Below are 14703 nucleotides of genomic sequence, written 5' to 3'. Positions count from 1 at the left end.
TCTCGTCTACATATTCATAGACATGGCATCTATTTATGAGCCTCCATAGGAGCCTAAACCTAGCAGCTCTGCATGAACAATAGTGATAATGTGGCTAGAAAGCTCAGTCATCCTAGACTAGGTTTACTTTTTCTTCTGGTTGTTGCTTCTTGTCGTCGTCGGAGGTAGAAGAAGCGAGTTTGCAGTCTTCATCAGCTTTCAACTTTGCAAGCCTCTTCTGACACCCTTCGATGTAGTGCCCTAGCTTGTGGCAGTAATGACACTTTCCTTTCTTCTTCTTGGTGTCACCCTGTGATGAGTCCACTTTGCCTTTGTCCCTAGAGAAGTAGACTTGGTCTCCTCTGCTTGCATCACCCCTGGATCTGTTCTTCCTTGTCTGCTCCTCATGGAGAAGTAATCCAACCTGGGGTTCGAAGGATATAGGCTTGCCCCTTCCTCTCATAGAGAGATTGAGAGAAGTATGGAAACTTTGATAGGACTCGGGTAAGGAGTTAAGAATGGCAATGAGAGCAGCATTCTATTATCATATATTTAGCAGCTATTCTTTTAGGTCTGTTAACTTAGTAAGATGATCTGTGATGGAATCATTGTCACCAGCCTAGACATTTTCCAGTATGAAAGAGGTCTGGTGAACTCCAAGGCACCTAAATATTTGGAAAAGTACAAGCTTTGGGAGTAGGCTCTCTTGGTGCAAGCTCTCTCTTCATTTGGAGTAGGCTCTCTTGGTGCAAGCTCTCTTCTACCATGTTGGCTACTCGCATTCTTGTCTACATCACCTTATGGAGAATCTCTACACTACTTCACTCCCCTCTACGGAGGGTTTTTCTATTTCTTTAGCCTTTTCACGGCTGTATGCATGCTGTACGAGCTGAATCAACCACTGTACCTACTGTTGTACCGGCTGGGTGGAGGGCTGTACCTGCTGTTTTCAGATTCTGTACCTACAAATGGAGCGCTGTACTGACTGTTTCAGATTCTGTAACTGCTGTAGTGAGTTTTTCAAACTTATGATGTGTTTTTTTTTTCCAAGAACGATACGATCGGCTCGTAATCTCCAAGAAATGCGATGCAGATAGAAAAATTTATTACTGTTTTTCATTAAACTTAACAGTTCCCCACATATTACGACAACAATAGCATACAGTGCTTTACAGCATAGCATACGCGCTTTACAAAACAGCCCGTGAATCCTTGATGGACAGGCTGGATTGCCCACCATCTATGAGTAGCAATTCCCTGCCCACATCACCGGATCCTTTGGCAGCAAGGACAGGCAGATTTTTTCAAATCAGGCCAGAATTTTCAAAAACACAGCCCACACCGATGATGGCTTTCTTAAATGACTAGTGCATCACCTTTGCCACAAGCCGTTCCAACTCAACGACTCCACCCCCTCCTTCTGTTGGATCGGCAAGACAACATCCAACAAATTTGTGTGGATATCTCTGTAAAACACTACATCAAGAACAGATCAGATCCAAAATCCAGTAAATCTTACAGACTAGTAATATAGGTAACAAATTTAATAAATGATAATTAATATTAAACACAAGATTATCATGATTTCATGTTGGTTTAAGATGAAACAATTCATCAAAATAGTCCACATGCGCACACAAGCGTGCACACAAAAGGGGAAAATGCACAGTTCTAGAAAGAATTAGCCACAACTTCATCAAAGACTTCAGGGAGCTTAAAACACAAACCCCTAATTTCACAAAAGCAACAAAGATTGCTTGAATTTCAATATACCTATGGCCAGAAAATTTTGTACACTTGGCATAAGAACTGAGCAAGGCAGACAACCTTGAGAAGATACCAGATGTTATACAAAGGCCATCCACAAGGTCCAATAGATTATTTGTGTAAGACTAAAAACTCTTCACAATTTGAATCATTTCAAATATCTTTGAAACAAAAGTAACGAGTGTTTGTAAAACCATGTCCAGGTAGAGGAGAAAAATAAGTTGACGGAGCAAAGAGGTGGACAAAGACCAAACAAGGACATCAATAAGCATGCAAAAAGATGGCCACCAAGCATGTATCAGTAGGCCTGTCATTAAAAAGCTGCATGACTTCCATATCAACTAAGCAATGCTCATTCACGTGCATTCACATGCATGAACTTACAATTTCTAGCAATATGACCTATATCTTTGACCGCTTCCAGCACAATGGTTTCATTCCTTACTGATCATCATCAATCGTACACAAGCCTTGATCGAAGAGCAAAGGTTTCTTCTTACCTTGATACATAAGAGTGGTCAAACTTGTGATTGATAGGTTGAACAATCAAAGCTCCCTCCACAGAACCTTCTTTCATTGCCTACACAATCCAAAGAGGACACAACCATCTCTTTTACAAAACCAAAACGTCAACTATGCATCCGATATAAACATAGTTCATAAGTGAGAAAGACAAAAGTGTACATTTACACAGCACAATACTTGCAATTTTACACACATGCTGACTAATGCCAAATTTTAAAGAAAATGAGGACGATCATTTACTGATGAACTCCAGAATCCAAGTACAATAAATTGTTGCAACACTTTTACCTTGCACCTCATTGCCCACGCTGAAGCACTGCAATGAAGAAGCAAAACTGGGCTGCTGTTAATTGCAACCAAACCAAAGGATAGGGGTGGAAGTTGGTAGAGGGTGTTGGAATTGGGGTTTGGAAAGATTGGGGTGGAAAGAAATGATGGTTAAGCATGGTGATTAAGCATAGAGGTTAACCTAATGAAGGAGATTAACACAAGAGAATGAACACAAGTAATTAGCATAAAGCAAGAGCATTAATCTTCATTAGTTGATGAGCCTTATATACACACCAAAATTACATCGAAGTAAGCACCAAAAATGGTTCCTAAAAGTGCCCACAATCACCCCCAAATTCTCTCCTTGAATTGAGAGAAAGGGAAACTCTTTTACTCCTGGTGAATGTGTGGTTTGGAGGATGAGAAACATCCAAATGAGAGGGGTTTTGAGAAATGATGCAAATCAGAGTTAGATCAACTCATAAACATGTGATTTGAAGCGTGAAACTCCCAAAAAACTCAAGAGTGATTAGAGCTAATCACCTCCTAATGACAGTGGACTGAAAAACTAATGAAACGCTTGGATCTCCTCAACCGATGGATGATTTGCTTCAAGACTTGGGCTGTAGATTCCTTGTACACTGAATTAGAGATCACCAAGAGCAATTAGAACAACTCCATCTACAGGTGCCAAATTTCGTGATTTGCTGCAGCGTTTTGCATTGGAAGACAACGTTTTTTGGCTGCATTTTCCAGCGAATCTGGCGGCACACTTTGATGTGGATGAAGCTTTGTGAATTTGCTTGAAGGCCCTATGCCTGGTTTTCAAAGAGAAGCTCTAAACATTTGGGGTACAGAAAAAGCATGTGTGCATGTGGTTTTTACCTATTCTTGAAGGTTGTGTGCATGTGGTTTTTACCTATTCTTGAAGGTATACAAAAAGTATGTGTGCTATTTATGCTATAATTCTATGATTAAGTTATAATGAAGAAAAAAATGAGCTCTTAAGGTTTTGCCTTTGGTGCCCAAGAGAGTAAGTGGGGATGGGCTAATTAAGGCAAGCGTGTGCAGTGGTGTACAAGCCATGCTTAGAAAGTGCCTCCTATAGCATATACTACATGCAATGTAGAAGCCATTACAGGTCAACCTCAGGGAGGGATTTTTGACGGTGAAAGCATGGGTAAACACACATCCGAGTTTGCTGATTGGGGAGGCCAGCTTGCGACAAATTTTCCTTTGCCCACCAAAACTCTCTCAAGCTTTAGGCTCTCACTCGAGCCTTGGGATTTATGGTAGGCATTAATCTCCAAGATTGTCAGCACATGTGGGGACTATTTTCAGCTGTTCATCAAGTGGTTTGGCCATTGCCATAGACACTCAGGGTATGTATTGTATATTCAGACTTGATGACTTGGGTGAAGTCCCAACTAGCTCAGCCTTTGGTGTAGCTAGTGCTCGGGGAGATGTAATTCACCTAGGTAGGTGTAAGCACTTATTGGGCATACCATATGCAAATAGCTAAACACTTAAACACTTAAAGATTTATGGACATTCACAATGCAGTAATAAAGCTGAAAATAAAGTGTTGCACTGTCACTAACACTGGGGCCGAAATGAGCCAACTCCCTTCCCCCCTCAATACATTTGTACTTCTTGGAGTATTGTGTTGTACATAACCATGGGTTCCATGTGCCAAGTTTTGCCATGAACAAAAGAAATGAATACATGTACTAACAATTCAGTCAGTGCAGATGTACCATAGTAGCATGGTGAAAGCCACACCCCCACCATATGTGAGATAAGAGAGCGCACAACTGTTGTCCGAGACCATGCATACACAAGTGCTCTCATACTAGAGCCAGGCTCTCATTCCCACGGCTAGCTAGTGTGCTGGTTCTCCTCACAAAGACACCGGTGGACACTCCCGAGCACAATACTAGGCAGCAGCAGGGTTACTGTATATGATGGAATTAGGGCTAGGGTTTACAAAGGTGCCGGTCAGCTAAGGGGGATGAGAGCTATCCATTGTGTGTGTTGAGAGAGAGAAATGTGATATAACCCAAGAGACAGGATATTGCAAGACCCAATGATGATTTGATTGATTGATGTGTTATGAAGCGTCACCAAGTACAATCCTTTTATAGCCTTAGAGACTCATCTGAATGACATCACTGCTTATGTCAAACTCGTATAATATCTAGATATTTATTTTGACCACTCTAAGAGTGGGTTCAACACACCTACCTACACACATAAGTGTGTGTTCACCAAAGTGGTTTCGTACGGTACGGTACGGTACGGTACGGTACGGTATATGTACAAGTACATAAAGCACGCATCGGGATAAGTACTTTAAGTACGTTCACTTTTTTAAAATTATGTATATATAATAAAGATATGTATTATAAACCCTGGTGCCTTTAGAGATGGAAGGACAACTCTGTTGAGTGGAAGAAGTGAGTGAAGTGGTCATGAGAACTCGAGATTGAGCTCGAGTGGCTCATCCATCAATGCTCTCAAGCTCTCTGTGAAGCTGTTTGTACATCTCCTCCTGCTCGAGACTAAGCTCGAGTGACTCGTCTATCAATGCCCTCAAGCTATCTGTGAAGCTGTCTGCATATCTCCTCGTGCTCATCACATACTATGTCACTCTCCTCGGCATGTTGCTGTTTGTGACACTCCAGCTCCTCAACATCAACCTACATACCATGTATTCACTAGTAGTTATTAGTGACCAGTCACTTTAAACTTTTTTTAAAGTACGGATACGGAAAGCATCGTACCGGTACAGTACGTATTGAAAGTACTGAAGAGATGAGTACGAGTACAGAATGCAACTATGGTGTTCACACACACACATACACAAATAGGGGTTCACACACACGAGACTCTTGAATGCCAACAAACCCCCCTTTGGAGCGGGGTGGAGATGCTTGAGAAAACCTTCAATAGCCATGGTCATTTGGACTCTAAACTGCAACACATGATACAAAAGATCAGAGTGTGCCAACACTCAAACTCTAATGTTGCCCCCCTAGATCTAAGTAGGGTGGCATGACACGGAAACAAGGCCTTTTATAACATTGAGGCATTACAAAGTGGATAAGAACACACAGAATTTATTTAAATTCAGTTTTTGAGGGAATTCCCGAGCAAAGAACCCATGACTCACACACATAGAACAGCTCAGAAGGCCCAATCATAACTTTCCTTGTTGAGAGAAAGATTATCCATTGATGTGAATGCTTTGTCGTCTTTTGCTATGGAAGCTTCTGTTGTGTCTTCATCTTCTTTGTCTTGGACAAGGTTGGCATGTGTCTTTTCTTGTTCTTTGGTCATTCTTTTGAAGCATCGGTCCTTTGTGTGTCCGAGCTTCTTACAAAAGTTGCACGTAGTTGTTTTCCCTTTGCCTTTCCCCTTTGTGAACATGGCACTCTATAGCTGGAATGTAGCTTTTTCTTGTTCTAAGGCGGCCATCTTCATCTTAAGGACGGCTACCATTACATCATATGACATTTCCCAAGCCACCCTACGTATAGTCAGGGTTTTGGAGTATTTTGAAACCCCTTCTACGCTGGATAAAAGCATTGCTTTCGTATCATCTTCATCAACGTTTGCCTTTGGATTGGCAAGTTGTTAAAAGGATTGAGCCTAAATTGCTAGAGTGTTCTTCCAAGATAATGCTTTCATTCATTTTCAAGTTGAAAACTTTTTGTTTAACACTCTGTAGTTATTGATTTTGTTCCCAAACGGATTCTCAAGTTTAACCCATACCTCCTTGGATAATTTGACAAAGTCCACGTTGTGGATAAGACTATCTAGAAGACCAAGGCCAATGAGGACGAAAGCTTTGTTATTTTTGTCATGCCAAGCTTGAGGCTTGTCAGCACCTTGATTTTCTATAGGTTCCATGTCAGTGCCTTTGACCAAGGACAAACAACCTAAAATTTTCAAAACAATTCTTGGCAGACATGATTTCTTTGTGGATGGAGGGGTAGTTTAATTCTGTGTCATGAAATCTTCCAGTAGCATATCAGTAAATTTCCTCTTTACCATCCTTTGTTTTTGTGAGAATGCCATCCCAATATTTGTCACAAGCATAAGAATAAACAGCAAGAGTCAAGAACTTCTGAAGAGGTTGCTGATCTTTGGAGAGGTTGCGAGGGTACATCCAAGAAACAAATTCAGACACCCAAGAAACCTTTGTGTTACTTTGATATTTGGAAACTTTTCACAGAAACTGCAGATCTTTTGTATTACATGTTCCTGAAGCATAATTTGTCTCAGATTGATTGTTGCTTGGAAAATTTAATCTTTTAAAGGAACATATGTAACTTTGTTGTTGCTTGACGATCTGCTACACCCTTCTCGCCTGCGTCCGACACAGCACCCGTTGTTGAGTACCACCTCTCACAACCTTCATCTCGGCCAGTCATCACCAACTTCATTTGGTATCATCAACACAACCGGCGTTGGTTGGTTGGGCACTTGCGCCACTCCATGGGGCTGAGTAGAGTGCAGTCTTTTTGAGCACAGAAGAGAGGCAGTGCAGACTGGCTCATTTGTGCATCCGTTGTTGGCTCATCTCTGCTCTTCTGCCCATCTTGTTCTCTCTTACATGCCAGGTGGAACCCTTTGCTAGTATATATACCTAGATGAACCCAGGAACATGCCCAAATTCACCTTATAAGAAAGTGCAATTTATAACCTCATGGTAGATAGTCGTCGAGAAAAAGAACCTTTATCTAGGCCAGGCCAAGCAATTGGCAGAAATTTAGAAAATCTCCCATTATCGTTATCGAAGTAGAAAAAGCTACTAAATGGGAATAGGATGTGAATGGGATGTGATAAGATGTAAATGGGATGTGATAGGATGTAAATGGGATGCGATAAGATGTAAATGGGATGCGATAGGATTTGATATTCTATGAATATTTGACCACCTTCATGAGGGTTTTTGTGCACGACTTCAATGTGTTCGGGAGAAAACAAGACCACATAAAGCACTTGATGATGTGTCTAGAAAAATGTAGAATAGCCAAACTGACTCTCAACCCAGTTAAGTGTGCCTTTGCAGTCACAAGTGGATCCTTGTTGGGACACACAGTGTCCGCAAAAGGACTAGCATCGGACCCAACAAAAGTCGAGATCATACTAACGCTGCAACCACCTAAGAATACCAAGGAGTTAGCCAGATTCCTGGGTTTAATTAAATGGCACAATAGGTTCATGAGATTCTTGGCAAATGTAGCAATACCTCTGTACAGTCTAACTAAAAAGGATGTAGAATATGTATGGTTAGGAGCATGTTAGGAAGCATTCCGGAATCTGAAACAGATGCTGTCTTCAGCACCAATTCTCCAGCAGCCAAATTTTAAGCTGGTGTTTCATGTGTTTGTGGATGCTATGCTTCTGACTTTGCCAGAGGAAGTGCTTTGATGCGAGACTTTCATAAAGGTTGGTTCCAACCAGTGTATTATACAAGAAGAAGACTATCAAAGCCAGAGAGGAGTTTTTTCACCTTGGAGAAGGAATCACTGAGAATGATTTACTTGATCAAAAAATTCATGCAGTATCTATTGGGTAATGTTTTCGTTTTTCATGTGAACCACAAGGCACTCTTATACCTCGTAAACAAGCCAGACTTAGCAAGAAAGTTAGCCAGATGGATGCTGTTGCTACAGAGTTTGAGTTCACCGTTAAGCACACCCCACGAAATAAACATGCAATGGCAGATTTCCTGTCTAGACTGGAGTCGGAAGAAACTCCAGGGTGGAGGATGATTTTCCAAATGCACACCTCTTCATCATAGATGGAGAGAGACCATGTTGGTATGATGAGATACTGCAATTCCTTTCCGACTCGTCTTTTCCGGAGTACATGTCAAGAGATCAGAGGAAAAAGCTAACTCTCAAGAGCAAGTTGTTCATGGTGGTGGCAGGACAATTATACAAGATGGGCAATGACCAAATTTTGAGAAGGTGCGTTCCTAAACATGAACAGCAAGCTATGCTAACAGAGGCACATCAAGGGATTAGTGGAGGCCACTATTCCGAAGAAATCACGGAAAGAAAAGTGTTCCAAGCAGGACTGTGGTGGCCAACAGCATTGACAGATGCCCACACGTTTGCAAAAGAGTGTGACATGTGCCAAAGGCTAGGGCAGCCAAATGATTCAGACACAATGCCTCACACTCCGATACTACCACTCGAGCCATTCTAGAAATGGAGTCTGGAATTTGTAAGCCCATTCAAGCCAACAGCTCAGAAAACGAGAAACAAGTATATATTGGTTGCCACAGATTGCTGCACAAAGTGAAAGACTAGAAGGCATCAGTGGCTAAGTTTCTATACGAAACAATCATGACAAGATTCAGATGCCCGACTGAGATAGTCAGCGATCGAGGGAACCACTTCCTCAATGAAGTAATTGTTGGGTTTTATGCTGTGTATGCACCCAGAGGAGTGCTAGTGATCATCAGTAGGTTACTGGGGCACTTTTTACTTCAGTTAGTGGAGGTTTTTTCCCCCAGTTTAGTTCAGTTTCACTTATATGCAGTTTATAAGTGTTTTGGTCTACCCGGCACATTTATGGCCGGACATGTGAACACTTATCCTTAAGGGTCACTATCATGTGGCTATTGTACTAGATTTTTCTATCATTGAAGTATATTGGAAGTCGTGTACTCCTCTCTCTGGTTTTCCACGCTTGCTTGAACCTGTGTAAACCCTAACCCTAACCCTCATTGTCTTCAATTGGTATCAGAGCATTGAAGCTCTACACAGCCCTGCCCGTACACTGCCAAGCCTTTGCTGCATCTGCCCGTACAGCATACGTACATTCAGTCTGCGCTGCCTGCATCGCCTTCAGTAGCTGTACCAGCCCGTACAGTCAAGCGCAGCCACCTACATCACCTGTGCGCCGTCAGGTAACCTCTGCGCCTGCTGCCCGTACCTGGTCGCCTTCAGTCGGGTACTGCAAGTCGTCGCCTACAACTACTGTAGAGCGCCGCCTTCAGCCCGTGTACCTGTGCGCCACCTGCAAGACGCCGCCTGCAGCCCCTGTCAGCGCTAATCGTCACCTGCACAGAGAAATGTGCAGCTTTAAGTGCTGTGTACCTGGCGACTGCACCTGGCGACTGTACAAACACTTACCTGACGTGTACCTGCTCGCCCAACACAGAACTGTACCTGCCCGTACAGTAAACGCTACCTGCACAGTACTTCCACCTACATCAGCCTGTGAAGTACAGTCATTTGTACTTGCACTTTGGTGATCAGTACCTGCAGAAATACCACAACCTACACAGTCATTCAGTGGTAAGCATTAAAATTCAGTTTTTGGGCATTTTTATTTTCTCTGTGAAAAATATACAGGCACAACAGGCAGATTTTCTAGCAAGAAAATATACAGGTTTTTTAGCACAGTTTGGGTGCAGCAAATTTGGGCATTTTTGGGACATTTTGGCATTGTGTACGCCATTTGCTGCTCTATTCAGTCATTGGTGCATTGAGCTGCACATTCAGAGGATTGAGAGTGCAGGCAGATTTGGGGGAACTGTATTCAGTGGAGTACAGTTGTTATCAGGGTTTTTGCTATTGGGTTTTTTGGTAAACAGGTACAACATTGTGCGTAAAGCATAATGGCAAATCAACAGCAAAGTGATGTATTCACATATTTGTCTAAGGAAGACAAATTGGATGGCACGAACTACTCCTTGTGGAGTTTTATGCTGAAAAATGTGCTTGTGGCAAAAGGTCTTTGGGATTTTGTTAGTGGTGATGAATCACGTCCAGGTCCATTGGCTCCAGAGACTCCTCCCCAAGGGGGTGCTCGTGGACGAGGACAACAGGTACAGGCTCCAGGACAGCCATTGCCTATTCAGAGAACAAATGCTCAAAAGACATGGGATGCCAGGGATGCACAAGCTTAGTCACTCATTGCATTGTCAGTTCAGAGGTCCATTATACCTCATATTCGTTCAGCTGGCTCTTCACAGAATGCATGGGTGACTTTGGAGCAGATGTATGCTGCTCGTAATGAGGCTAGGATCTCATTTTTGAAAAGAGAGCTGGAAAATCAGAAAATGAATGAAGGAGATGATATGTCTAGCCACTTAAACAAGCTGCAGGATTTGAGAGAGCAACTCATCAATGTGGATGAGATTATTCCTGAGAAACAGCTTGTGTCCACCATCTTGCACTCTTTGCCAAGATCCTACTTGGCTTTCCATACCTCTTTGAACCTCAGCATGAGGAATGCTGTTGAACCCCTCAAGTATCAGGAACTTGTTGCTCTCTTACTACAAGAGCAGCAAATGAGGAAGAATATGAATATGAACACAAATGCTGAACAAGCATTTACTACAGGTCAAAAGGGGAAAGGAAAAACTCAGCCAAAGAGTTCAAATCAAAATTCAGGTGATGGTGGTTCTTCACAGGATACCAAGAAAGGTGATGGACAGCCCAAGAAGAAGGGCAAATGTCATTACTGTAAGAAGCCAGGTCACTACATCACGGAATGTAGGAAGAGGATTGCCAAAGAGAAGGCAAAGGAAGCTGGGATGTCTGTTAATGATGCTCCTAAAGCTCCTCCAGAGACTGCTTCTTTTGTTGAGGACAGGGATTACTGTTTTTTTACATGCAGCTATGATGCCTCTTGGTCTTCACAGGCACTCAGTTTGACAGAGCATGCATGTACTTGGTATTTTGATAGTGGTGCCTCAAAGCATATCACATCTTGCAGGGATTTGTTTAGTCATGTTGGCCCTGCCCCTGTTGGCAAAACTGTTCAGTGTGCCAACAATGCTTCATATCCAGTTTGTGGCATTGGGGAGATTCAGCTTACAGCCATTGATGGCTCCATTCTCCGCCTTACAGATGCCTTATATGTACCAGGGATAAAGAAGAATTTGTTGTCCATTTCTTCTTTAGCACATTGTGGAATGCAGGTCTACTTTGATGATGATAAATGCATGGTCAGAGACAAAGCAAATGCCTTGACCTTGATGCTTACTGGTACATTATGTCATGGACTTTATGAGTTGGATGCATTTCAGCCAGTGGATCAGTCTGCTTATCATGCATTCACTCTTACTCCAGCTATGGTTGATGCGGAGTTATGGCATGCTCGCATGGGGCATGTAAATTTTGGTAGTCTTATGCTTATGCAGCGACATAATATGTTTACAGATCTACCTCTCATGGAGAAGCCTCCAGATCACATTTGTGAAGGATGTATTTTGGGAAAAATGCACAGGTTTTCCTTCCCACGTGATCAGGCTCTAAGAGCAACTGCAAAGTTGCAACTTATACACAGTGATCTTTGTGGTCCCATGCAGACGAAGTCATTAGGTGGTTGCTTTTATTTTGCAACATTTATTGATGACTTCTCTCATATATGCTGGGCCTATCCTTTGACACAGAAATCACAGGTATATGATGCATTTTTGGCCTTTGTAGCACTTGCTGAGACAGAGTCAGGATGCAAGGTGAAGACTCTCCGTTCTGACCGAGGGGGGGAATATATGTCACATGTGCTGAATTCCTTTCTTGGGAGTAGAGGTATAAAACATCAGTATACTACTCCTTACACTCCACAGCAGAATGGGGTTGCAGAAAGGAAAAATCGGTCACTCATGGAGATGGCCAGATGTATGCTAAAGGCAAAAAGACTACCACATATCTTTTGGGTGGAAGCAGTAATGTGTGCTTGTCATATTTTAAATCGATGTCCCACAAAGGCATTGGTTTCTATTACTCCTTTTGAGGCTTGGCATGGCCGCAAGCCTTCTGTATCGCATTTTCGTATCTTTGGGTGTCTTGCATATGCACACATACCCAAAGAGTTGAGGAGGAAGCTTGATGATAAAGCCACAAAATGCATTTTTGTTGGGTATAGCCGTGAGAGCAAGGGCTACAGGTTATATGACCCACTATCCAGGAAGATATTCATCAGTCGGGATGTGATTTTTGATGAAAAATCAGAAATATCCATGGCTGGTTATGAGGCAAATCAGGCTGAAAATGATGTGTTTGAAGGTCTACTACCCATGGAGTTTCATTCTACAGTTGGTGATCCAACTCATGAGGGTACTGGACAGCCAGCAAATGATGTAGGTGGTGCAGAAATTCAGCAGCCAAATGAGCCAGAAGCTGAACCAAATATGGGACAGCAGGCACCACAGGTCAGACATATACCTAGATGGTATTTGAGGACATTACAGGACAGCCATTTAGAGGGTCCTCTTGCTGGTCGTACTCGTAGGGAGACAAGGACCAATGAGCATGCACACATCATGGATTTGAATCTGGTTATGGCAGCCAGTTTACAGGATGATGATGAGCCTGATTCATTTGTGGATGCACGAGATAATGTGCATTGGAACAAAGCCATGCAGGATGAGATTGATTCTATTAAAAAGAATCAAACATGGGATTTGGTTGATCTGCCCAAAGGCAAGAAATCCATTGGTACTAAATGGGTCTATAAGTTGAAAAGACATGCAGATGGATCCATTGACAGGTACAAAGCCCGTCTAGTTGCAAAGGGCTATGCACAGAAGAAGGGCATTGATTATGAGGAGACATTTGCTCCTACATCCCGTATGTCGACACTTAGGTGTGTCATTGCATTGGCTGCACATCGTGGTTGGGTTGTTCACCAGTTGGACATAAAGACTGCATTCCTACATGGGGACCTCGAGGAGGAAGTTTATGTATTTCAGCCCATGGGATTTGCAGAACATGGTCATGAGGGGAAAGTATGCAGGCTGAAAAAGGCCTTGTATGGTTTGAAACAAGCTCCACGAGCTTGGTATGCAAAAATAGATGCTTTTCTACTCACTCAGGGATTTGTGAACAGTCCATCAGAGGCCACTTTGTATGTGAAGAAAGAAGAGACAGATCTGCTGGTCATCAGTCTTTATGTGGATGATCTCTTGCTCATGGGATCAAATGATGACAAAATTGCAGCTTTTAAGGAGATACTGCAACAGACATTTGACATGTCTGACTTGGGCCTTGTACATTACTATTTGGGCATACAGTTTGTGCAGGATAACAGAGGCATTGGGTTGTTGCAATCACGTTATGTTGCTAAACTTCTGGAGAAGTTTAAATTTCAGGATTGCAAGCCTATTAGTACTCCTATGGAGCCTGTGATGGAACTGTCACTACAAGATGACAGTGTTTCCTTTGATGCCACTACATATGCTCAGGCTGTTGGGTGCCTCATTTACTAGTGTAATACAAGGCCAGATATTCAGTATGCAGTCTCTCACTTGAGCAGATTCATGCACAGCCCACGGTTGTCACATTGGCAAGCTGTGAAGCGTGTATTCCGTTATTTGCAGGGTACCTCGTCTCTTGGTTTGCTTTATCCTGAGGGGGGTGACATGCAGTTACATGCTTACAGTGATTCAGATTGGGCTGGTGACTTTGATACTAGACATTCCACTAGTGGAAATTGTTTCTTCCTTGGCGCTTCATGCATTTCTTGGCTAAGCAAGAAACAGACCACAGTGGCCACTTCGTCTTGTGAGGCAGAGTACAGAGCAGCCTACACTACTACTGTTGAGTGTGTTTGGCTGCGTCGTCTTATGACTAATATGGATATTTCAGTGGAGGAGCCTACACCTATCTATACTGATAGTCAGAGTGCCATTGCTGTGGCCAGGAATCCTGTGTTTCATGCTCGCACGAAACACATTGAGATTCACTATCATTTTGTTCGGGAGAGACTCCAGGCAGGAGATATCAGTCTGATCTACTGTCCTACAGATCAGAATGTGGCAGACATCTTCACCAAGGCATTACCACGTCCGAAATTTGAAGCATTCCGCAATGCTTTGAATTTGTTTCCTTTTGGTGGATGATGTACAGTGATCACATATCACTCCAGGGGGGTTTGTTGGGTTTTATGCTGTGTATGCACCCAGAGGAGTGCTAGTGATCATCAGTAGGTTACTGGGGCACTTTTTACTTCAGTTAGTGGAGGTTTTTTCCCACAGTTTAGTTCAGTTTCACTTATATGCAGTTTATAAGTGTTTTGGTCCACCCGGCACATTTATGGCCGGACATGTGAACACTTATCCTTAAGGGTCACTATCATGTGGCTATTGTACGAGATTTTTCTATCATTGAAGTATATTGGAAGTCGTGT

The 14703-nt window shown here is 42.7% G+C and overlaps 1 protein-coding gene across 4 annotated transcripts in view; it reads right to left on the bottom strand.

Annotated features, from left to right (window-relative positions):
* LOC147604276 (catalytic/ hydrolase) overlaps nt 1-14703 on the bottom strand; it is a 104703-nt gene that overhangs the window by 36011 nt on the left and 53989 nt on the right. For all 4 annotated transcript variants that reach the window (XM_086795265.1, XM_086795267.1, XM_086795266.1 and 1 more), the window contains exons 4-5: nt 2247-2326; nt 1356-1455 (exon numbers count right to left, since the gene is read on the bottom strand). In XM_086795265.1, coding sequence (XP_086651391.1) covers nt 1356-1455; nt 2247-2326 — 180 coding nt within the window. The remainder of the gene's footprint in view (nt 1-1355; nt 1456-2246; nt 2327-14703) is intronic.

Source organism: Cibotium barometz, chromosome 62, assembly GCF_041138505.1.
Source record: "Cibotium barometz isolate CiBa-2024 chromosome 62, ASM4113850v1, whole genome shotgun sequence".
Classification (NCBI taxonomy): Eukaryota; Viridiplantae; Streptophyta; class Polypodiopsida; order Cyatheales; family Cibotiaceae; genus Cibotium; species Cibotium barometz.
Note: the sequence above shows the minus strand (reverse complement) of the source record. Positions and strands in the feature narration are given on the sequence as shown.